At 34.0% G+C, this 26,241-nt stretch overlaps 2 protein-coding genes and 1 non-coding gene across 3 annotated transcripts; 2 read left to right on the forward strand and 1 right to left on the reverse strand.

Annotated features, from left to right (window-relative positions):
- Positions 1-805: 805 nt before the first annotated feature.
- TRNAY-GUA lies at positions 806-897 on the reverse strand. The gene is given in 2 exon segments: positions 806-841; positions 861-897. It is a non-coding gene; the product is annotated as a tRNA-Tyr (tRNA).
- Positions 898-3,385: 2,488 nt separating this feature from the next.
- Positions 3,386-14,844, forward strand: LOC115955550 (geraniol 8-hydroxylase-like). The gene is made up of 5 exons (XM_031073704.1): positions 3,386-3,643; positions 5,648-5,799; positions 7,128-7,215; positions 8,127-8,193; positions 14,058-14,844. The coding sequence occupies exons 1-5, from the start codon at positions 3,630-3,632 to the stop codon at positions 14,667-14,669; spliced, it is 933 nt and encodes a 310-aa protein (XP_030929564.1). The 5' UTR covers positions 3,386-3,629; the 3' UTR covers positions 14,670-14,844.
- Positions 12,607-25,870, forward strand: LOC115955548 (cytochrome P450 76T24-like). The gene is made up of 2 exons (XM_031073701.1): positions 12,607-13,818; positions 25,234-25,870. Exons 1-2 carry the CDS (start codon positions 12,919-12,921, stop codon positions 25,837-25,839), a joined length of 1,506 nt encoding a protein of 501 aa, XP_030929561.1. The 5' UTR covers positions 12,607-12,918; the 3' UTR covers positions 25,840-25,870.
- The last annotated feature ends 371 nt before the right edge of the window (positions 25,871-26,241 follow it).

The raw sequence follows: 26,241 nt of genomic DNA on the forward strand, positions 1-26,241 counted from the left end.
GAAAATGAGCCCATCCAAATGTACAATAACATCCAAGTGGGATAAGATTTAGCTAAATTTTGGAGGAAATTGAAATCCAATTTAAATGGTAGGAAGGGGACTTAGATCCTTTTCTCATCTAAGTCTCCTTTACTCCCCTAATAATGATAATTGTCACCCTAGTTCAAATAATGTTTTTACACGCACCATCTCGAAGTTTCTTCTTATTCTAAACTATACTATCTTAACTGCTCGGTTACAATTGAAAGCCCAAACTTTACTTCCATAGTGAAACTTCTTATTCTAAACTATACTATCTTAATTGCTCCGTTTCAGTTGAAAGCCCAAACTTTACTTCCATAGTTTGGCTACTTTATCTTCCCGTAGATTTATAGATCCATATACTATGATTACTTAGCAAAAGCATATTTCTGATTCCAAAGTCACAAGGCATAAATTAGTACAATGGCCTTTCTACAGGGAAATGAAAGAGTTGTATTAGTACAATGGCCTTTCTACAGGGAAATGAAAAAGTTACAACTCGTATATTATAATGTCTTCATTAAACATCCAACCTAAAAAAAAAAAAAAAACCTAAGCTATGAAAAAAATGTCCAATAATCTTTCCATATAATAATAATAAAAAAATGCCATATATTTAAACTTCATTTTATTTTATTTTTAAAATGATACTGACTATTCCACAAAACAGAAGTTAGATACATCGGGCCTGAGTCCATCTCTATTTTAACTTTTGTAATATAGTGTAATCAGTGGAAAGCATTGAGTTATTTTATGATGGATGTTTTAAAGTGAAAAAAAGAAGTCCGACCTGCCGGATTCGAACCAGCGACCTAAGGATATCTATTAGGATAAACCTACTACAGTCCTCCGCTCTACCAACTGAGCTAAGGTCGGTTTGTGTTTTCATTTAGATTGTAATTAGCTATGTATCTTGTACAGACTAAACTTGACAACACCCCAATCTTGAGAGTTGAAAATCATGCTTAATGCGTAATCTTGCGAAGGAGATAGTACAACTGACATATAACATATAACAAGAGATGTCATGATCATGTCTGATAAAAAAAAAAAGATATGAGTTTTTTTTTTTTTTTTGGTAGAAAACAAAAATAAGTATGTGATGAAGCAATTCCTACACACTTAGGGCAATCGAGAAGAAGATACGCACCAACACGCTCACTACTCAAGACCAAAATCTTATTGGCCCAAGTCCCTTATCATTAGGTTACTTGTTGTGTTAGCTAAGGTTATGTTTGGTTGTATATTTAGAAAATATTAAAAATAATATTTTTTTTAATTATTTTGTATTTTCATAAACTTTAAAAAAAATTCAAAATCTCTGAAAAAATAAAATTTCTTTAAGAATAACTTTTTATGCAATATGTTTTTAAAGTACACTAGTAGCATGCCCGTGAGATTAAAAAAATATATTCATTATATATAAACAAAAATAATATTTACTATATTATGGAAACTATTTTAATAATCAATGAGCCACTTAAAATTTTAATAGAGTTTCACCTAAAGTAAATTTAATTATCTTTATTTAATGAACCATACGACAAAAACACATTCATTTTACCACTAAATTATGGTACATAATTAATAAAAAAAATATTAAATTTAATTCTAAATTGTTTGAAACTTTTGATTTTAAAATTTTAATTGGGGTAGAATTCAAACTCTCTTGAAATTTTAAGTAATAAACTATTGTAACAATTAATAAATCACTTGATATTTTGGTAATAAACTATAAACTAAGATAAACTATTTTAATAATTAATGAGAGGGAAAATAGTCACTTGGCACAACCATGGTTTCTAAGACCCCATTTTTTTATTATATAGTATAGTAGATGACATATATGATTTGATAATTCATGTCATTTTCACATTGTTTTCTACTTTAATAAAAAAAATATTTCTTTTCAAAACAAGTAGCAAACTATTTTTGAAATTTTTATTGAGTAGTAATAGGGATACAAAATTTTCCACAATCTTTTTCATTTATGAAAAGTTACGTCTCTAAACTTATTATTATTTATTTATTATCCTGATTTTTTTTAATAAATAAAACAAGGAAAACAACAATGGGGGTTTATGTACCTATGCACTCTCAAAAAAAAGCAAGGGCTTACACACAACATTCCTCATGGATGGCCTCCACTGCTCTGAAATCACACAACCAATTACAATACAATGAGAAGCCCACGTAGATAGCAAATGAGCCCCACATTCCTATCTCTATTCACCCAAATAACGTCAAACTAGTTAGATGGATGAGTTAGACTTCGTCACAAGACTCACAACACTAGAGGAAAGCTCGTGTCATCAACAACCCTTCAACAACTACCCTCGAGAACCTTTCCTTGGTTGCAATGCAACCACAACTACTAACCTAAATGCAAGAGTACGTTATTGCAGATAGGGGATTTTCTTGTCTTAAACCTCTAGATGACTAAATTCTATTCAACATTACACACCTTTGTGAAATGAAATTTGGCAAAATTTTCACATGTATTGAACTTGGAATGGATAGTACAATTAACAAAAAAAAAAAATCAGTCATTCCTATCATAGGCATACTGCATATCCACCTTGATCCCCAACATCTCTCTCCCTTTCCTTCTGATCTCAAAGTTATGGACAACTTCTTGAACTATTATGGAATTCTACCGTAAGCACCTTCCTAGAACAAATGCATCTTAAATGAGGCAATAAAATGTTATAAAAGGGATCTCACTATTGAAATCAATAACTTAGTTATAATTTTACAAGAGAAATTTAAGCTTATAGGCTTAGACAAGCTAAACTGAGTGAAAGAGTTTGGTCCAACAAGCTTTGAAATCAAGGATTGAAGGTTTGGTTCCATTTCTGCAGCAAATATCCCTCGAAAAAGAAATTCCCGACAAAATATATTATAACTTCTTCTTCTTTTTTTGAGAAAAAGAGTAAAAGACTAACTTTTTTATAACTTTTTTTTTGTTAGAAGAACTTTATTATAGCTTTATTATAGCTTTTTGATTGTTTATTATTTGCCTTAAAAAATAAGATTGTTTAATATTAGCTTGGTCTTAGAAAAATTATTTAACAAAAAAAAGAGCTTGGTCTTAGAAAAAACATGCAGCATAGATGTTTATTATTATTATTATTTTTTGATAGGCATGCAGCATAGATGTTGGCCGTGCAATAATAAAATACATAAAAACTGATTTTTTTTTAAAAAAAAGTAAAATATTGAAATCCCAAATGCAAGCAAGGTTCTTCCCTTTTGTAACGCGAAATGACCAAATTGTCCTCTGACGTTACGTTAAATTTTGCATTTTTTCTCCATGTAGGTTGAGGGTATTCCTGCCATTCCAATTGATATAAATACCTATATATGGCCTACTTATCCAATTCCAGACACATCCACGTTAGAAGGGCACATAGAATTCAGAAGCCTGTGGAAAACAAAGTTAACAAACACAAAACGCAAGCAAAACACGAAACATACAAAGAAATTCTCAAATTCTACATTTTAATTCTAATTCTGTCTCCTATTATCACTCAAACCCATTTCTCTAAAATCTGTTCTCTCTACTCTCTCTGTATCAATTTCTCTGCAAAAGAAAATGATTCTGTAAAATGTGCACGACAAGGTATGGCTTAATTTTCCTTCTTCTTTTTTTTTGGTTATATTATTATTATTATTATTATTATTCTTAAGTTGTTGCTTCACTAGTATAAGGTTTGTGTATAAATATGATATGGGTTTGTGTGATTTTTAACTATTATGGTTAAATGCATTGCAAAAACCCTGAAATAGAATCATGGGTTTAGGCTCGTACTTGTTGTTTTTAGATTTTTATTTTTATTTTTGATATTAAGAGTTAAATCTGTTGTGTGTAATCTTGGTGATGTTTCCTTTTCTTCTTCGTTTTTCTTGCAGAAGTTTTGTTTTTTCAGGTAATTTTTTCAGTAACGTAAATGAAGTTAAATGTTAAGTTGAGATTGAGAAATTTGAGATTCAAGATTACTGAATCAATTTGGTAAAGGAATAAAGATTTATGCTTTGCATCTTGGAAGCTAAAAGATGAATTCTTGAATAAAATAATTCTTCAATTTGGTTTTGTAAATAATGCTTGACATTTTGGATAAGAAATTGTGTAGAATCTTAGCCCAGAGATGAATGGGTAATTGGGTATGGTATAACAAGGTTTTTTTTTTTTTTTTTTTTTTTTTTTGATGGGTTAATTTGTATTTATTTTTTTAATTTGGTTCACATGGTATGGGTTATGTTGAAAAGGAAATCCGCTCTGTTTATCTAACATTTGGATCTGTGTTGAACAAGCAATGATTGTCAAGTTTTTTTAGTAGTTATAGATGGGGAGAGTAATGAAAGCTTTAGCTCTACCATAAATTGTGCTTGTGTCAAACAAGGAAATGGGTTCTTGCATTTGAATGTGCCAGAGTTGATAGAAGATAGAAAGTATGAAAATTAATGCTTGCGGTTGCTTGTTGGGAAGTTATTATTTTTCTATCTTTAGCAAGTAGTAGAGGTTGATTGGACAATGAGTGATGGTCTAGATTGTATTGTGGAGATGCATAGGTGTCTGAGATAAAAAAAATACATGGTTGTAGAGAGTATAATAATGAGACTAGCAGTGTGACGATGGATGATGCACTTGTTGTATTGAGAAGTAGCTTTAATACCTTCTAGTCTGATTTTTATCTCTAGAAATTTTCTATCTCTCAGGACATTTGACACTTGATCCAAAATATGGGGTATTGAGTGGCCTAGGGAGTCATTTTTATCTATTTGGAATTTGATGAAAATCAGATTATAAGGTACAGTGAACTGATACAGTGATACCTGTTTGGATGGAAGTTCTTACTGAAAGTAAAAACCAATTTCTGGGAAAGTAAATGAAGAGGGAGTCAGTGATAGAGGTAGAAATGAACTTTGTGAATGATTATCTTTTAAAGAATAGTACTAAGCATTTCCTTTGGCCAATGAAGGCGTAATAGCTGTTGCCATTGGCATTGGCATTTTCTTTCTTTTTTGGTTTTTTGTTGTTTTGGATAAGTAGTGGGGTTAGTGCTTCTTCTTTTTTTGGGGGGGGGGGGGGGTGTTAATATGTCGTTAAGCTTAATTACAAGTTTGCATACTGTTGAGAAATAATAACAACTATGAATTTACTAATAAGGAAAATGTGGTTCATAAGATGGAGCTCATGTCATCTTTGTCTTTTCTGTTGAAATTCTTGTGATGTTTGCAATTAAATTGCACATTCTGTGAAAATATTTAGAAATTAATATGAAAAATTGGAATCAAACATATGTAAAATTTATGTTTTGTGTGATTCATGAATTTCTCATTTTGGGAGAATCTATCAAGTTTCCCAAGTTTCATAATTTCAAATTATGAAGCTAGGAGATGTCAACTAACATGTATAGTTTTCATGTTAAGATTATCCATATTGTTTTATTTCTTTCTTTCTTTCCTTCCTTCCTTGACATGTCCATAGCACTGAAGAGCTACTTTATGTTGAGCATTAGCTGTTTTGTCACGTCCCTGTATTCCACATGGCCATTTCTGTTGATAGAACCTTAAGATGGCTTCTTAAAAGGAACTGTTGTCAACTTCCATTGTGTCATTGCAGAAGGGAATGTTCGTTCAGTTCAGAGACAATGGAGCAAAATACTGGAAGTTTCCGTCGCAATAGAACACAACCTTCAGAGCATTCTACATGTACTGATAAAGAAAATCAGTCCAAAGAAAAAGATATGGGCACTTCCATATATGTCAATCATGGTAAGACTCTTGATTTGGGTGATCTTGTGCTGAAGGGTTTTGTAATGCTAGTTAAAAGTTAAAACATAAAATAAGGTAGTATCATTTTTTTTTTTGGATAATCCTAGTCTGTCAATTGCAGTGATGTTGTCCTCCAATTTCTAGCTTTGTTTCAATTTAGTCCCGTCCAAATACATTTAAAAATAGGTATTGGAGTTAAGTCATATGTTAGCAATGTGACTAAAATTGCTGACGTGCATTCAGTGGAGACAAATAGTCTACATGGTTTGGTTTTTTTTTTTTTTTTTTTTTTTTTTTTTTTTTTTTTTTTTTTTTGTATAATTTCTAATTAACAAAGAAAGAGGTTTCTGCCTTCCATCCTCTCACTCCTCTTCCTTCAACCCTTCCAAAGCCTGACCCCACACCATCCAATCCTACTTCTCCTGTGGCCCATCACTACCTCAAGCTCATGCTAAACCTTGTCAGGTTTGTGCTGTAGAGCTTCCCATTTTTGTCACTTTTCCCTTACCAAAACTCAATAGCTAGTCTTCCATGAGAACCAAGCCTGCCATATTCTCACAAAAAGTTACAAGTGAGATTGTACATAATCAGACTTGGAGATCCAAATCCTTCAATGATCAAAATTAATGTGGGAGAAGGTGCAGTTTCCAGCAAGACATGCAGGTTAATTGCTAGAGAGGAGTTGCTTTCTGGCACCCCATGAGCAAGATAATCATTGTTGATTGGTGTTATATGTGCAAACCAAATGGGGAGACAATTATCCATCTCTTTCGACATTGTGCTATTGTTAGGAAGCTCACACTGCTAATATTTGCTCTGTTTGGGATTTATTAGATCAATGCAAAATTAGATCCTAGTTTTTCTTTTCTTTCTTGTAAACCTCCCATATACTAAGGTTTTGCCTTCTTTTTTCTTTTTCCTAATAAATTTTGATTGCTTATAAACAAATATAAACAAAATTCTATTGATGTGGGCCAATTGGCATAACTCTGTTATGACTTCCTTAAATGGAAATTTCATTCACATGACTTTCTTATGACTTAACTTTGTTAACTTGACCAAAACATATTTATGAATATTATTACTTATCAAAAAACATATTTGAATGAAAGAGTGAAATTGAAATGAAGTTAAACATTGAAGAGTAACATTGCTACATTCAAAAGAATAAGCACGAAATAGCAACATTATTATGAAGACCAAGAGTGCACTTTACTCTTTCCTTTTCTTTTCTATTCTGTATTTTTCAAAATATTTTTTATAATTACTGAAATTCATTATTCAAATATTGTTCTCTGAAGAGTAATCGGGCTGAATGTGTGATGTAGCTGCAATTGCCTGGCAAGAGAGTAGAAGAAAGTGGGTGGGGGATCCATCTCGACGACCAAAAAGAAAGGCAAAGGACCCAATTATAAGGTATATACTTTTCCCAATGCTTTGTTGATACAATGGGATCAGTGACAGTAGTCAATGTTAAAAATATTATACTATCTATATATTTTACTATTTAAGCAAATAGTCTTCTGTTTTTAGAATCATAAGCAAATAGTCATTGAGATTGAGGGATGTGTTATTCTGAAGCCTGAACTAAAATCTGTGGACTTGCAAACTCGAAAGAACCTTTTTGGTCTTAATTCTTGGAAGCAAAGGTAGTGAGTATAAACAAAAGGATGATTCATAATAGAGTGACTAAATTTTACGCTAGCCATCAACCTACCACAACCCTCCTCCTTTTCTTGGGCTTGAAACCAACTATGAGCAAAATATATGGCACTAGCAAAAATAAAAGGATGATTCGGCTTCTCTATTTTTTTTTTCTTTTATGTTTTCTTATTGGTGAGTGTTTTTTTATTCATCTTCATTATCAGACCTAGTGTCATAAAATGAGGATCCTGTTGCAGATTAGGTAAGGAAAAAAGATTGCTTACATACCTACAAAAAAGAAAAGAAAAAAAAAAAAAATATATATATATATATATATATACACATACACACATATGAGAAAAATGAAGAAGTCCTCTTGTTCAAAAACCCAATTATGAAACTCCTTTCCACATCACACCTGAAAATAATGTTCTTATAAAGTGAGATGTGCTTTCACATCTTTTAGGGTACTTCTGAGATATAGAGCAGGGCTTGTAGCTTAAAGGATTAGAGCACATGGCTGTGAAACACCGAGCCAGGGGTTTGAATCCCTTATATTTGCTTTTTTTTTTTTTTTTTTTTTTTGGGTCTGTTACAATATTTCTGGCCATCACAGTCTTTGTCCAATATCATTTTTCTGTAGTTACATGATTGAAAGATATCTGGAAAATTTATTGTTTCAGTTGGTCCATGGCATATGAAGATCTGCTCTTGACTAATGAGCCTTTTCCTGAGCGAATTCCTCTACCTGTAAGCTTCTCAACACACACAATTCATACATGCATGTCATGTTCTTGTATTGAATATTTCTTTATTTATAACAGCAGCACAGGGTGCTGATGTGCACGTGTTTGTTGTGTGTGTGTTAGGGAGAGACGGGGGAGAGCGAGAGACTTAGATTTGAAGCTTTGAAAATTAAAATGAGAGCAAAAGATAGAACTGATCACATCATTACGTAACTTATTCTTTTTGGTGCTGACTTCTGAGATCACATTTATGTCTTTAAATTGATTCTGAGTTACCCATTTTACCCCCCAAAAAATATTTCTAACCAATAATTTGTAGTTACAGTTTAGGACAGGGGATGTCTAGAGTGTATTATAACTGCCACCTTAATTGTGCGTGCACCTATGATTTTGGAAGTGCTTATGTGAATCTGGTTGATTGGTCGCTTGTGCAGGAGATGGTAGACTTCTTGGTTGATATTTGGTATGATGAAGGCCTTTATGACTAGATAGCTAATTGATAGTGTTTGAGTGATGGAATGGAGACTGATGGAAGGTGGATACACTTGAACACTTAACATTCCAATTACACAGTCTATTTCTTGTAGCCTATTCTTCCATTTACTTCGAATTAACACGACTCATATAGTCGGATTTTTTAGAAAGTCCCCAGGTTGGTGTGTGGGGGGGGGGGGGGGGGGGTTGGGTGTGGTTGTTCCTCTAGAATTATAAAGTTCACATTTTATTGAAAATTATAGCTCTGAATTATAGCTCTCAGATATTGATGTATCTCATTCAGCTTTTACCATTGAAGGAAATTGTGTTGTATTTGTCACTTGCATCATCGGGAAAATACTACCTATTAGAACACGCTTTGTAATTCTTCTGTTATTTGTAATCGTTTTAACATAGTTCTGTTATTTGTAATCTTAGAAGTATGTTATTCTGTCTCTTTAGTCTTTTTTGCTATTAGTGTAAAAAAATTTGTTTTTACTTAATTGATTTTTTCTAACCCTTCCAATTTTTTTTCTAGGATGCCACGTAAACTCTACAATTAGTAAAACGATGTATTTTTTGTTCATTTTTAGAGTGACAGAAGTTAAAAAGTTTGAATAAATTTGTCAAAACTTAGTTTGCGTTGGTTTTGAGCAATTCTTTTGGATTAACCAACGAATATTAGTCCGAGCCTGATGATCTCAACCTGAATTTTGGATAATTGCACAACTTATAACTAGCATGGTTTTGTAAGTTCCAAGTAACTCAACTGGTAAAAAATAAATTTATTATCAAACCAAGCTCGTCACACGTGCTTTGCGTGTACAATAATGCTCTTTTTTATTTATTTGTTTTTTTGGTTTAATGTTATAATGTTTAAAAGTGATATATAAATAACTGTGTTTTTTTTTTGTGTTATAATGTTTAAAAGTGATATATAAGTAACTAATAAGATAACGTGAAATAATGTTTAAAAATGAGATAGAGATAGTGTCTTAAGTTTAGTCAAAATGCCAAAAAAAATAAAAAAACTTTAGGTTGAATGGAGAAGATAAAGGAAAAAGCCTAAAACTTAATAATAGTAAATTACTCTTTTAACCTGTTTGTGTTTTTTAATTTGAAATTTGTTAACTAAAAGATGAGGATATTTTAAAGAGTTTAAGAATTTGTGTGAGGATATTTTAGTACACAAAATATTAAAAATTAAACCAGAAATTTTGTTATTAATAATGTAGGTAGATAGATAAGAGCCCTGAGTTTGAATTTTGTTTACACGAAAAAAGAAATTTCTTGGTGTCTTATAATAAAAAGCCATTTTTATAAAGTGAACATTAAATATTTTAAATACTATTGTATTTATTAGAAAAAGATCTTTGAACTGAGTCATCACTGGTCACTATAGGCTGTTATATGGCATAAATTATAATAATATTCAACACTGTACAAGATAGAAAGAGTATGTATGTCATCAGATGATGGGCTCAAATGGATTAAATCTGAAATCTTGTGATATAATTATCAAATCCCAAAATAGTCTATAGTAAGAAGGGCCATTTTGAATTTCCTACGTCCTTAACCTTACCCAGCACATTCAAATGGGCAGTTTGGATTGCCTATCCCTTACCTGTGGTGTGAAAACAATGTTCCAATCATCTTATTAGCAACCTTAAACCTTCAAGACTTTCACCCTAATATGCCATCCTAACATTCCGATCCTTTAGAGACGAGGTCCCATAAAAAAGTGGTATCCATGTCGATAATGATCGGGCAATCTTCTTGAGTTTGGTATGATATAAATCTCTTAGCTGAATATATGAAGTCTAAATTGCTAAACTTTTAAACCCAAAACCGAGTTGAATTTATATCGGAGTGAAAAAATAGTTTCTTCAAAATCAAATTTTTAACACAGTTAGAATTATTGAAATTGGTTCTTTCACAAATTGGATAAAATTGATATGTTTTCCAATAACCAACTTTCACAAATTCTCTCTTATTTTTGTGTTGTGATGGACGCAAGTGAAGTGATAGAACCCAACAAGCATAAGGTGATCAAAGATACTTGCATTTTGGCTGTTGACTACACTTCAAGTCCAAAGTCCAAACAGTCTATTGGAGTTGGAGGATAGAGCACACGAAAATCTTGAAGATAGACACCCCAGTGCACGTTCCTTGAAGAAATATGTGAAAGAAATTAAAGGTGAGATTGAAATATTTGTTTTGTTTATAGAATATAAGAATTTGTTAATGAATTAGAAAACCAAAATAGAAAAGACCAATGTACATTGACACACACATACTGTTGAGCAGGAGCAAATAGAAAAAATGATGATAATGGTGAAAAGAAGATTAACATAAAATTGAGAGAATTGGAGAACTGAAGAAGAAGCCATTTGAGTTTGAAAACCAACGTGAGTGTAGTGGGAGTGTGGTCTTATTTTGTAGATAGTGTTTTACGTGGAAGTTAAAGAAGTATTTTTACCAAGTTTTGACCCTACTTAAACGTAGGGTGTAGGGGTATTTTGAAAAAAAAAAACCAGTTCAAATAGGGGAAACCCCGTAAATAGAGTAGTATAGATGATATGATATGATGTCAATTCAGAGTTTGTTTGGATATCGTTTATTTGCTGAAAATTGAAAACTTATTGTTTAAAACACTATAGCAGAATACTTTTTAAAAGGTAAAACACTGTTTACTTGCCATTGTTAACGTGTGTTTGTGCTTCGGCTGGTCCATGAACAGTGCCATGGGACCAACCAAAAAAGCAAATGTAACTTCAAACAGACACGTTACTAAACAAACTCACACTCAATCAAACTTATCCAACCCATGATGGTTGGGTGGATCAGATTAGACCCACGATTTGGACTCTTCATATAAGCCTATAAGTTGAAAATGTTATACGGATGGTAGACAAAACGTCAAGAAATTGAAAGGAACTTTTGCATCTCCATGTTTTTACTTTTAAGTTATCTTCACAGTTTGAATTTGAAAGACAACCTACCAAAATCATGCAAAATGTTTTAAACAAATCACCGTCCAATTGAAAAGTGAATTTGAAAGACAACCTACCAAAATCATGCAAAATGTTTTAAACAAATCACCGTCCAATTGAAAAGTGAATTTGAAAGACAACCTACCAAAATCATGCAAAATGTTTTAAACAAATCACTGTCCAATTGAAAAGTCGATGATAAATCTTACAAACCAAACTCCGTGTCAAACTCCAAGCTAGTTGGCTTTCTAGTAGTACAGCTCTAAATTAGATGTATAAAATCACACGCATTTTGTACACATTCGGTCCATGAGTATATTTAATTATATATTTATTTCAGTCTACTGTATTTGTTTACATCATTTATTTATAAAATCTAGTTGTTGCTTTTTGTTTACATAATCATAAAAGTAAATTATTTTGTACTGTATATCAATTTTGTCTACTATATATATATATACACAAACCCTAAAACAAGTCATTTACCAGATCGCACTTAACACATTTTCCTTCTAATGAAAAATCTGGAAAAAAAAAAAAAAAAAAAATTCCTTATTGGTAACTTTCTCACTTCCCAACTAATTTCTCAAAGATGAAAGACTTCAATATAGCTAGAAGTGACCTAATTAGTAGTTAAGGGTATGCTTAAAAAGATAGAACGTCTAGTAAAGCCAAGTTGTGATTGTTGTGCAGCTTGCAAACGTTGAGAAATTATTATGCCTGCCCTAGACTTTAAGGAGTATATAATAATTTTTTGTAAGAAAAATATTAAAGTTACTACAAGTTTCAATATAAAAAACTTACAAACTGATGTAGTAAGAATATAATTTTATTACTTCTTATAAAGAACATAATGAACAAATGTTTAAAATAATTTTTTGTAATTAAAAATAAGTTAGTTTGTAAACCTTATATATTAAATCTTTAGGAAATTATATATGAAGTCCACCTGATGGATTCCACTGCCTCTTAAAGGATGTGGTGTTTCTTTGAAAATCTAGCCGGTAGTTTTTGAGACAGCACAACCATTGCTTTCTCATATCTATCGTACATGTATGTCTTGTATTAAATTAATACATAATGTAATACGCACGTTTATACTGCACTCATCATATGTTTGTCTATATAAAGGCTAACCCCATGCAATTTTTACACATTGAATACAATATTCACAATTCTAACAGAACTTTTGAGCCAACACCCATTACTTTGTGTTACTTCACAAAATACAACGACAAGAAACACAAAGCAAAGTTGAGTTAATGGACCACCTAGCATTTTGGCTAATACTTCCCATCGTGTGGGCATGCATTCATGTGCTCACTGCCGCTCTAGGAGGCCGGAAGTCTGGCTCTTCAACACTTCCCCCAGGTCCCCGCCCTTTTCCGATCATCGGAAACATCCTGGAGCTGGGCAACAAACCCCATCAAGATGTTGCCAAGCTCTCCAAAACCTATGGATCCCTTATGACTCTCAAGCTTGGGAGCATAACAACCATAGTCATATCCTCTCCAGACATAGCCAAAGAAGCACTGCAAAAAAATGACCAAGCCCTCTCCAGCCGAACTATCCCGGACTCTATCCAAGTATTTAACCACCCCAAAAATTCAATGGCATGGTTGCCCGCGTTGGCTCGTTGGAGGAACCTCAGGAAACTTTCTGCCACGAAAATATTTGCTCCACAACAACTCGATGGCACACAAGCCCTTCGACAGAAAAAGGTGAAAGAATTATTTGACCATGTTGACCAATGTTGCAGTGGTGGGGAAGTGGTTGATATTGGTCGAGTAGCCTTCATTACAGTACTTAATACCATATCAAACACTTTTTTTTCCATTGATTTGGCACAGTATAGTTCAAATTTACAGTCCCAAGAGTTCCAGGACCTTATATTTGGTATCATGGAGCTTCTTGGAAAGTCCAACATTGTAGACTATTTCCCAGCACTTCGTTTAGTTGACCCGCAAGGTATACGGAAAAGGATGAAGAGTTATTTTACAAAATTGATCGGAATTTTTGATGGTATCATCAAGGAACGAGTACAATTAAGAGCTTCATCAGAGGGTTCTAAGGCAAGCAACGATGTACTAGATTCCTTCCTTAATCTCACTGAAGAAGATAATTCAGAATTAAGCTGCGACGATTTCAAACGTCTGCTTCTGGTAATTAAATACCTTTCTTAACTTTGCTTCAAAACACTTAATTATATTAGTTTTTTGGTGTAAAATGCATTAATGTGGTACTTTTTTTTTTATTATACAAGCACCGATGAGTGCTCTTAGCAACTTAGCATTAATTTTTAGCCGCAGGAAAAATACTAATTAAGAGCATTATTTTTTGTCTTCATTAATAAACTTGGGCAGTGCTCTATAAGTTTAGCTCTCACACTATTCTGTATCAGGATTTATTTATTGCAGGGATTGACACAACATCAAGCACTGTTGAATGGGCACTGTCTGAGTTAATACATAACCCTGAAAAAATGGCTAAAGCCCGAGACGAGCTTAAAGAAGTTCTTGGCAAGGATCGGCTAGTTCAAGAAGTGGACATCTCAAAGTTCCCTTTTCTACGAGCAATAGTGAAAGAAACCCTTCGTTTGCACCCACCAGCACCTTTTCTAGTTCCTCACAAGGCTGAGACTAATGTAGAAATGCGTGGCTTTATTGTGCCCAAAAATGCACAAATACTAGTAAACGTGTGGGCAATGGGACGAGACTCAAGCATATGGACAAACCCAAATTTATTTATGCCTGAAAGGTTCTTAGAACAAGACATTGACTTCAAAGGAAAAAACTTCGAGCTAATTCCCTTTGGAGCTGGAAGAAGAATCTGTCCTGGATTGCCGTTTGCTAATCGGATGGTGCCCTTAATGTTGGCATCTCTTGTACATTTCTTTAATTGGAAGCTTGCAGATGAGATGAATCCAGAAGATATGGATATGAGTGAGAGTGAGACCTTTGGACTCACCTTACACAGGGCTAAGCCTCTCCGGGTTATTCCAACTAGAGTGTAACTTCTGTTATTTCTGTTTTTTAGGCAAGTGTATGTGCATGAGTAGAATCGTTTAATGTTAGGATTTTCCACAAGCATTATTGTTCACCGTTGGTAGTAATCTTCTTGAATCGTCATGTTATGTGTTACAATAAATTTAAAAATAATATAATAATTGTTGAGAAACAAGGTGGACATGCAACTATGTTTATTCGATTAATGTCAATGTTCTTAGATGCAACTGTTTTTATTTTTATTTTTATATATCAATGTTAATGCTAATTACTATATGTAGTGTCATGGTTCATCTTCTTAAGCTTACTTGGTTGATTCTATTGATGTGTGGCATGGTAGACTTGGACATATAAATCTTGGTTACATAAAGAAAATGAAAGAATGTGGAATCATAAACTCACTAAGTGAAGCAAACATGGAAAAATGTGAAATTTGTGCCAAAACTAAAATCACCAAGAAACCTTGTAAATCTGTAACAAGAGAATCTGAAACTTCTTAGTTTGGTATATAGTGGCTTGGGTGATTTAAAACCCACAATGACTAGAGGTGGTAAAATTATTTATGTAATCTTTGTTGATGACCATTTTAGATTCACTGAACTTTATTTATTAAGAACCAAAGATGAAGGTTTGGAAATGTTTATAAAGAATAAAAATGAAGTTGAGAACCAAAAGAATAAAAGGATTAAAAACTTAGAACTGATAGAGGAGGTGAATATGAGTCTAACTCTTTTAAAGAATTTTGTGAACAAAATGGCATAATTCATGAGGTAACTCCTCCTTCTTCACCTAAATCTAATGGAATAGACGAACGGAAAAATAGAACTCTTAAAGAGATGATGAATGCTATGCTTGTTAGTTCTGGGCTATCTTCCAATATTTGGGGGGAAGCCATTCTTTCGGCTTGCCAAATACAAAATAAGGTATCTCATAAGAAAACTGGTAAAACTCTTTTTGAACTTTGGGAAAGACATAAGCCTCTAACTTGGAATACCTTAAAGTGTGGGGGTTGGCTAAGGTTATGCTGCCTGAGCCTAAAAAGAGAAAACTTAGTTCTCGAATATGTGATTGTGTGTTTATTGAATATATGCTAGCAATAGTTCATCTTATAGATTTCTAGTTATCAAGAGTGATATTTTAGAATCTTACACTATTATTGAATTAGAAAATGCTATATTCTTTGAACATTTGTTTCCTTTAAAAAATAAGGAAAAAGTAATGTATGAATCTATTGATACTTCTAATGATCTTGTTGATGACATGCAAGAATTAAGAAGTAAGTGAGCTGGGAAGGAAAAGAGTTACGGTAACGATTTCTTTGCCTATATTGTTGAAGATGAACCTGTAAGTTATTATGATGCAATTAAATCTATTGATGCACCATTTTGGTTGGAAGCTATTAATAGTGAATTAGATTCTATTATGTCTAATCATACTTGGGAATTAGTTGAGTTTCCTCCTAAGGTTATTGGTTGCAAATGGATATTTAAAAGGAAATTAAAACCGGATGGTACAATAGATAAGTATAAAGCATGCTTAGTAGTTAAGGGCTATAAGCAAAAGCATAATGTTGATTATTTTGATACTTATTCTCCAGTTACTAGAATTGCATCTATAAGAATTTTGTTTGCCATTGCATCTATTCACAAACTTGTTATACATCAAATGGATGTCAAAACTGCTTTTTTAAATGGTAATTTAGATGAAGAAATTTATATGGAGCAACCCGAGAGTTATGTTGTCCATGGACAAGAATATAAAGTTTGTAAATTGGTTAAATCCTTGTATGGATTAAAACAAGCACCTAAACAATGGCATGAGAAATTTGATAATATGATGCTTACACATGGATATGTGATTAATGGTGCGGATAAATGCATAATAGTAAGTTTAATAATAATGAAGGTGTCATTATTTGTTTATATGTTGATAACTTGCTTATATTTGGAACTAGCCATAATGTTGTGTACGATACGAAATGTTTTCTTGCCTATAAATTTGATATGAAAGATTTAGACGAGGGAAATGTTATTTTAGGCATTAAGATCCTTAGGGAAAATGATTGCATTATACTATCACAATCTCATTATGTGGAGAAAATTCTTTAAAAATTTGAACATTTTGATATGTCACCTATGTCTACTCCATATGACTCAAAGGTGCGCTTGGTTAAAAATCATGGTGATAGTGTTTCACAAGATAAATATGCACAAATTATTGGTAGTTTAATGCTTTTGACAAATTGTACTTGTCCTGATATTGCATATGTTGTTGGTAGATTGAGTAGATACACTCATAATCCTAGTATTGAGCATTGGGATGCAATATCTAAATTATTGAGATATTTAAAGGGGACTTTTGATTTTGGTTTGTCATATTATGGCTTTCCTACCATTTTAGAATGATATTGTGATGCTAACTAGATCTCTGATACAGATGAGATGAAGCCCACTATTAGATATGTGTTTACAATAGCTGGTGGGGCTGTCTCTTGGAAGTCAACCAAGCAGACTTGCATAGCGAGACCCACCATAGAAACAGAGTTAGTGGCCTTAGAGAAGGCTGGGTTTGAAGCTGAGTGGCTTAAGAGTTTATTAATTGATATACCTCTTTTTACAAACTTTATTTCTTCTGCTTACATTCTTTGTGATTGCCAAGCTGCCATAGCACGTGCTAAGAACAAAATTTATAATGGGAAAAGTTAACATATCTAATTGAGGCACAATATTGTGAGGCAGCTTATTGGTAATGGTGTTATGTCCTTGGACTTTGTGAGGTTAGAAAGGAACTTGGCTGATCCTTTGACCAAACCACTAGCAAGAAGGTTGGTGAATGAGACATCTAGGGGGATTGGAATGATACCTAAGTTGTGACACTGTGACTAATGCCCAACCTCTATAATGGGTGATTCCATGTAAAGGGTTAAATGGGTAGAGGTCATTAGTGGTCCATGTGGGCACTGTCATTTATTATGTGTTTTCCGCTATCTTATTAACGAGATTAGTGATAAGTCCATCCCTATGGTGTGAGACAGTGCTAAGTTGCAGAATTTGGTAAGGATGAGTTTAGGCTCTTAATGGATCCATATCCCTACTTGTTGGGATGGGGTGTATTTGTACGCACTCCTGATAGATGCCACCAATTAAGTTGCAAATTATTGGAGGTTGAGCTTTAGGCTCTTAATGGATCCATACTCCGTACTTGTTGGGATGGGGTGTTTTGCACGCACTCCTGATGGATGCCACCTATGTGTGAGTGGAAGTTGTGCCACTTCCTATGAGACTTTTTGGGTAGGTCTTTAGAGCTCTCATAAAACCCAGTGGTGCATGACCTGGATAAGGTGCTAACCCGCTTAAGAACAACCTTGATAAAGAAATTTATGAGGGTGGTAAGTTTGGTTTACTAACAGCTTCGTTAAAAGAGTTTTAACTCCACCATTGTCTTTTAGTTCCTACTTATTTATCCTATGTATGGTTAAAACCTTCTGGTACCATATTGATGCATGCTTTCTTCAACTGCGTGCCTTTCCTATTTTGTGTTTGTAACATGTGGGGAATTGTTGGTGTGGGTGTATGTTCAAACACTTTTATTCTTATTTATTTTCTAGCCGTTGGAAATTTATGAGAAAAATAGCCGTTGGGCAATTATGAGAAAAATAGCCGTTGGACAATTATGACAATATAGCCATTGGGCTTTTAAGGGTTATTAGTAACCAATAACTATAGAATATTATCTTCATAAGTAGCCTATATAATACTCATCATAACACATTTTCTAAAGGGTCTTTTTACTACTCTATATTTTAGATATACACGACTCTACTGTAAGGATATATGTGATTCACTTGTTAGGAACATATGTCACTATTTTATGTAATTGTGTAGATCTAGGATGTGTTTAATACTTCAAGAAACTGTGTTTCAAGATCAAATGTTAAAGCCATGCACAAATTATTGGTAGTTTAATGTTTTTGACAAATTGTACTCGTCCTGATATTGCATATGTTTTTGATAGATTGAGTAGATACATTCGTAATCCTAGTATTGAGCATTGGGATGCAATATCTAAATTATTGAGATATTTAAAGGGGACTTTTGATTTTGGTTTGTCATATTGTGGCTATCCTACTGTTTTAGAAGGATATTGTGATGCTAATTAGATCTCTGATACGATGAGGAGAAGCCCACTAGTGGATATGTGTTTACACTAGCTGGAGGAGCTGTCTCTTGGAAGTCAATTAAGTAGACTTGCATAGCAAGTTTCACCATGGAAGCAAAATTAGTGGCCTTAGAGAAGGCTGGGTCCGAAGCCGAGTGGCTTAGGAGTATATTAATTGATATACCTCTTTTTACTAACTCTATTTGATAGGCCATAAACTAAATGACCTCTTGTGATAGAAATTAATTAATTAATTAGCCAAGTTATTAATTAATCAATTTATCATGCAAACGCATGGTAGCACAAACAAATCACCAATAAACTAATTATACAGCGGAAAATAAATAACATGGTGATTTGTTTACAAATGGGGAAAACCTAACAATAAAAAATCCCACCGGGTGATTTTCAGGTCACCACTCCCGAAACTCCACTATTATCACAACAAGCGGTTACAAGTAAAGGAACCCCAAGTATCTTACCAACCTACAGTTGAACCCTTACCCCAATACCCAATTGGACTTGTTCTGTAGTGACAGTTCCCCTTTCTGATGCACGACTCCCAAGTGCATGACTAACCAATTGCGCGAATCCCAATACGCGACTTCAATCACCAACTAAGAAGGTTGTTGGCTACAAAGTTCTTTAGTTCATCCACACGATGAAGATCAAGAAGATGCTTGGTTACAAAACCCTACGGTGTACATACACAGCAACTTCTTCAAGAGAAAGAGATGAACTAGGGCAAGAACTTCATCTCCGGTCACAATTTGCTTGAACAGAGTTTGCTCAATGCTTGTGCAACTTGATAACTATTTGACGGCCCTTAAAACAATCCTTTTATATGTCTAGGGTTAGGAGAAAAGAAAGCCCAAAGACATATTCAGGGATCCCAAGAAAATCATATCAGAATTCTGAAATTCTTAAATCTCGACAGATAGGAGGTGTCGAGCAGGTGTCAAGCACACGGGGCTTGAACAGCTTTCTTAAGCTCGATAGATGCAGCTGTCGAGTTTTAATGAATTTGCACTATCAGCTTGTTTTCTTGGACAGACTTGAAGGCTTCAACACTTGATCTTGAAACATGGTTTCTTGAAATATTTAAACACATCCTAAATCTACCCAAATACAAGTAAAGCGTGTTTTGTCAATGGATAAGCCAATTACATAAAATAGTGACATATGTTCCTAACAAGTGAAACACATATGTCCTAACACTATTGCTTCTGTTTGCATTCATTGTGATTGCCAGGCTGCCATAGCACATGCTAAGAACAAAATTTATAATAGGAAAAGTCAACATATCCAATTGAGGCACAATATTGTGAGGTAGCTTATTGGTGATGGTGATATGTCCTGGGACTTTGTGAGGTCAGAAAGGAACTTGACCGATCCTTTGACCAAACCACTAGCAAGAAGGCTGGTGAATGAGACATCTAGGGGGATTGGACTGATACCTAAGTTGTGACACTGTGACTAATGCCCAACCTCTATAATGGGTGATTCCATGTAAGGGGTTAAATGGGTAGAGGTCATTAGTGGTCCATGTGGGTACTGTCATTTATTATGTGTTTTCTGCTATCTTGTTAGGGAGATTAGTGATAATTCCATCCCTATGGTGTGAGACAGTGCTAAGTTGCAGAATTTGGTGAGGATGAGCTTAGGCTCTTAATGGATTCATATCCCTACTTGTTGGGATGGGGTGTATCTGCACGCAGTTCTGATGGATGCCACCAATTAAGTTGCAAATTGTTGGAGGTTGAGCTTTAGGCTCTTAATGGATCCATACTCCCTACTTGTTGAGATGGGGTGTTTTGTACACACTCCTGATGGATGCCACCTACGTGTAAGTGGAAGTTGTGCCGTTTCCTATGAGACTTTTTGGAAAGGTCTCTAGAGCTCTCATGAAACCCAGTGGCGCATGGCCTGGATAAGGCACCAACCCGCTTAAGAACAATCTTGATAAAGAAAGTTATGTGGGTGGTAAGCTTGGTTTTCTAATATCTTGGTTAAAAGAGTTTTAACTTCACCATTGTCTTTTAGTTCCTACTTATTTATCCTATGTATGGTTAAAACCTTCTGGTACCTTTCTTTAGCTGCGTGTCTTTCCTATTTTGTGTTTGTAACATGTGGGGGATTGTTGATGTGGGTGTGTGTTCAAACACTTTTATTCTTATTTATTTTCTAGCCGTTGGAAATTTATGAAAAAAATAGCCGTTAGGCAATTATGAGAAAAATAGCCATTAGGCAATAATTAATAATATAGCCGTTGGGCTTTTAAGGGTTATTAGTAACCAATAACTATAGACTATTATCTTCATAAGTAGCCTATATAATACTCATCATAACACATTTTCTAAAGGGTCTTTCTACTACTCTATATTTTAGATATACACAACTCTACTGTTAGGACATATGTGATTCACTTGTTAGGAACATATGTCACTATTTTATGTAATTGGCTAATCCTTTAACAAAATGCACTTTACTTGTAATTGGGTAAATTTAGGATGTGTTTAATACTTCAAGAAACTGTGTTTCAAGATCAAGTGTTAAAATCATGCAAGTTTATCCAAGAAACAAGCTGAAGAAGTGATGTTCATTAAAACTTGACAACTAGCCATCTATCGAGCTTAAAATAGCTGTTCAGCCTTGTGGCTCGACAGCAGCTTGACAAATAGGGTATCTATCGAGATTTATGAAAAACAAAATTTCAGTTCTGTTTTAACTCTAATCTGTGATTATGTGTTTGAGTTTTCTTTTCTCACAACCCTAGACATATAAAATGATTATTTTAAGGGCCGTCAAAGAGTACACAAGTTGCACAAGTGTTGAGCAAAATTTGTTCGAGCAAAATTTGTTCAAGCAATTTGTGACCGGAGACACAGTTTTGCCTTAGTTCATCATTCTTGTGAAGAAGTTGTTGTATTTGTACACCGTAGGGTTTTGTGATCAAGCATCTTCTTGATCTTCATCGTTGGGATGAACTGAAGAACTTTACAGTCAATGATCTTCTCTAGTTGGTGATTGAAGTCACGTACTGGGATCCGCGCAATTTGCTAGTCACTATTGGGAGCCATGCATCGAAAGGAGAAATTGTCACTACAGAACAAGTCCAATTAGGTATTGGGGTAAGGGTTCAACTGTAGGTTGGTATAAGGTACTGGGATTCCTTTACTTGTAACCACTTGTTGTGATAATAGTGGAATTTCGGGAGTGGTGACCTTAAAATCACCCGGTGGGGTTTTTGCCATGTTATTTTTCTCCATTTGTAAACAAATCACCGTGTCAATTTATTTTCCACTGCATATTTAGTTTAATTGGTGATTTGTTTGTACTACCATACATTTGCATGTTAATTAACTTAATTAATTCACTTGGCTTAATTAATTGGTTAATTTATCACAAGGGGTCGATTCGTTTTTGGCCTTTCATCTATTATCTTTCTCTCCTACATATTTTTCTACAAGAATTTTTTTTTTTTTTTTTTTTTTAAGGAAAGGCAATAGAAGGTTGTTCTTAAACCTTTTATGAGTGGAAGTGCATACATCACAAAGATCGATGCTATAGTCTAATCTTAGGGGGTTGTTTGGCCAAGAGAACCAATCGCACCAAGTTTTACGTTGGGTGGCACGAATCAACTTTTAAGGACAACACTCTTTGCATGATTCTATAGCACTGTAAGATTGTTCCTAAATTTACTTAGATTTATATTATTATTACTTATTTACATTCTTGCTAATTATTTGAGATATTGTTTGTTGTATCAAACTTGTTTATTCACTATTATTTTTCCAAAAATCCACACTTCCCCCAGGCCCCCACCCTTTTCCAATCATCGAAAACATCTTGGAGCTTGGAGCTAGGCAACAAACCCTATTAAGCTGTTGCAAAGCTCTCCAAAACCTATAGACCCCTTATGACTCTCAAGCTTGGGAGCATAACAACCACAATCATTTCCTCTCCAAACATTGCCAAAGAAGCACTCCAAAAAAAAGACCAAGCCTTCTCCAATCGAACTATCCCGGATATCAGCCGAGTAGCTGACCACCACAAAGTTTCAATGGTGTGGTTGCCCGTATTGACACACACACACACACACACACACACACATATATATATGTGTGTGTGTGTGTGTGTGTGTGTGTGTGTGTTGAAATTTTAAATTTTTGTCCTAATAGCCCCCCCCCCCAACACACATTAAAAAAAAAAAAAAAAAAAAAAAAAAAAAAAACTGGTATAGAAATGCAATTTGAAAAAATAACCGACAAACTAAAAACTACAAAATAAAAAATAAATATGGACTGAAAACCTAAATTACAATTCCCAAATTTTTACCCTAACCTCACTCTTGCCCCACTCAACCTCATCAACGCCTCCATCACTGTTGCTGCTATTCTTTTCCTCAAATCAAACTCGGTGTTGCTGACTTGCTACTGCTGCTCCTCCTTAGATCCTTGATCACAATCACACACGAGTCTGATAAATCTAAGAAATTTCTCTCCTCTCTCAAGTTCATATTTTTGTTTTTTTGTCTTTGCTATATTGCTCTGCTTTAGCCCTTTGCCCTCTGCATTTTTTATGAACTAAGATGTGTTGTTTTTGTGAGTTGTGACTTTTTATGGACTGGTGTGTTGTGTGGACCGTAGACTAGTTTGTGGCTTTGTATTGACTATTGTGTAACTATGGCTTTTTTTGTGGACCGGTCACTTGTGTGCTGTGTTTCAGTGTTTGTAACTTTTTTTTTTTTTTTTTTGGTTTTGGTTTTATCTATAAAGACATAAAGTGACTATTTTGTGAGTTGAATTTGTGAGACTAGTCTTTGGTAAGTCATAAGTGACTTTTTTTTATAGTGAATTTGTGAGACTAGTCTTTGGTAGTGATTGTTTTGTGAGTTGAATTTGTGAGCCTAGTCTTTAGTAAGTCATAAGTGACTTTTTTGTGAGACCAATTGACCAGAGTCTTTGGTCTGATTGTTTTGGTTTTATCAAAAACTTTGTCTTTGTTACTTTGTGTGATGTGGTTAATATTAGTAATATATATGAACTTGTGAATTTTGTGTTTGTCACTTTGTGTGATGTGGCTAATATTAGTAATATATATAAACTTGTGCTTGTTTGTGATTATTTTGGTTTTAGCTTTTTTTTTTTTTTTTTGGTTGAGAAGTCCCTTTTTTTAGTTGGTGTATAGAACTACGAAATATGGAAATAATGAAACATTTTTCTTGATTTGTAGATCATGAGTAAGTCCACTACAATATTAAATTTTCATTAAAAAAAAATAAAAAATAAAAAATTGTTTTAAGTTTTGGCCCCTCAGGTTCGAATCCTAGTTCCATCCCTAGACTCGTTGGAGGAACCTCAAGAAAGTTTCTACCACGAAAATATTTGCTCCACAACAACTCGATGCCATACAAGCCCTTCGACAAAAAAAGGTGAAAGAATTACTTGACCATGTTAATTAATGTTGCAGCAATGGTGGGGAAGTGATGGATATTGGTCGAGCAGCCTTCATTACAGTACTTAATTCCATATCAAACACTTTTTTTTTCCATTGATTTAGCACAGTATAGTTCAAGTGCATTGTCCCGAGAATTCCAGGAGCTTGTATGTGGTGTCATGGAAGTAGTTGGAAAGTCTAATATTGCAGACTATTTCCTAGTACTTCGTTTAGTTGATCCACAAGGTGCATGGCGAAGGGCCACCATTTATTATGAAAAACTGATGGGGATTTTTGATGGTATCATCAATCAAGGAATGAGTGCAATTAAGAGCTTCATCAGAGGGTTTTAAGGCAAGCAACGATGTACTAGATTCCTTTCTCAATTTCGCTGAAGAAGATGGATCACAATTTAGCTTCTACAATTTCAAACATTTGCTTTTGGTAATTGATGACATTTCTTAAGTATGCTTTAGAATACATAATTATATCTTTTCTTTGATTTTCTTTTTAGGTAACTTAAGAAGTAGAAGGGCAGGATGAAGCTCATAATAAGCATTCTAATTAAGCTCATCTTAAGGTTATAAATACAATTTAGTCATTTTTTAAATGAGAGAAAATGATTCCTATATTACTTCATGTAGTAATGGGAATCTAATACTACTCGGTAGCCTAGCTTGCTCATCATATTTATCAACTTCAAGATCATCATCATTTTCAAAAATTAGTAACTACATTGTAGCACTAATTCGAGCAAGAATATTTGGAAAGTGGGAAAAAAGGAGAATATTGTCCAAAGAAGGACAAAAATATATGAGTAGATTGTTCAGTAGTTTTGTTGGAGTCACGTAATTCCTACTCTTTGTTAGCACTAACCTTTAGCAGCAAAGCAAACGCAGGGGCGTTACTTTTTGTTTTCATTAATAAATTTGGGCAGAGTACTCTGTAACTAGCTCTCACACTATTTTGTATTTGGATTTATTTATTGCAGGGATCGACACAACATCAAGCACTGTTGAATGGGCACTGGCAGAGTTAATAAATAACCCTGAAAAAATGGCTAAAGCCCAAGACGAGCTTGAAGAAGTCCTTGGCAAGGATCGGCTAATTCAAGAAGTAGACATCTCAAAGTTTCCCTTTCTACAAGCAATAGTGAAAGAAACACTTCGTTTGCACCCACCTGCACCTTTTCTACTTCCTCACAAGGCTGAGACTGAAGTAGAAATGTGTGGCTTTACTGTGCCCAAAAATGCACAAATACTAGTAAACGTGTGGGCAATGGGACGAGACTCAAGCATATGGACAAACCCAGATTTATTTATGCCTGAAAGGTTTTTAGAACAAGACATTGACTTTAAAGGCCAATATTTCGAGCTGATTCCCTTTGGAGCTGGAAGAAGAATCTGCCCTGGATTACCGTTAGCTAACCGGATGGTGCACTTGATGTTGGCATCTCTTGTACATTTCTTTAATTGGAAGCTTGCAGATGAGATGAATCCAGAAAATATGGATATGAGTGAGACCTTTGGACTCACCTTACACCGGGCCAAGCCTCTCCGGGCTATTCCAATCAGAGTGTAACTTCAGTTACTTCTGTTCTTTAGGCCCGTATATGTGTGTGAGTAGAATTGTTTTATGTTAGGATTTTCCACGACCATTATCGTTCACCTTTGGTAGTAATCTTCTTGAATCTTCATGCTGTGTTACAATAAATTTAAAAATAATATAATAATTGCTGAGAAACAAGGTGGACATGCAACTATGTTTATTCCACTAATGTCAATATTCTTAGATGCATCTGTGTTTTTTATATTAAGTTATTAACTAGCACGGTTTTGGTCCAATTCTGTTCGTTGGGTCTATTTCCGTTCAAATCGGCCCATCAGGTCTATTTCTGTCCGTTAGGTCTACTTTGGTCCAATTCATTTTATTCGGCCCACTTTGGTCCATTGGGTCTATTTCGGTCTATTTTGATTCAATTTG

This window comes from Quercus lobata, chromosome 8, assembly GCF_001633185.2.
Source record: "Quercus lobata isolate SW786 chromosome 8, ValleyOak3.0 Primary Assembly, whole genome shotgun sequence".
In the NCBI taxonomy this organism is placed as follows: Eukaryota; Viridiplantae; Streptophyta; class Magnoliopsida; order Fagales; family Fagaceae; genus Quercus; species Quercus lobata.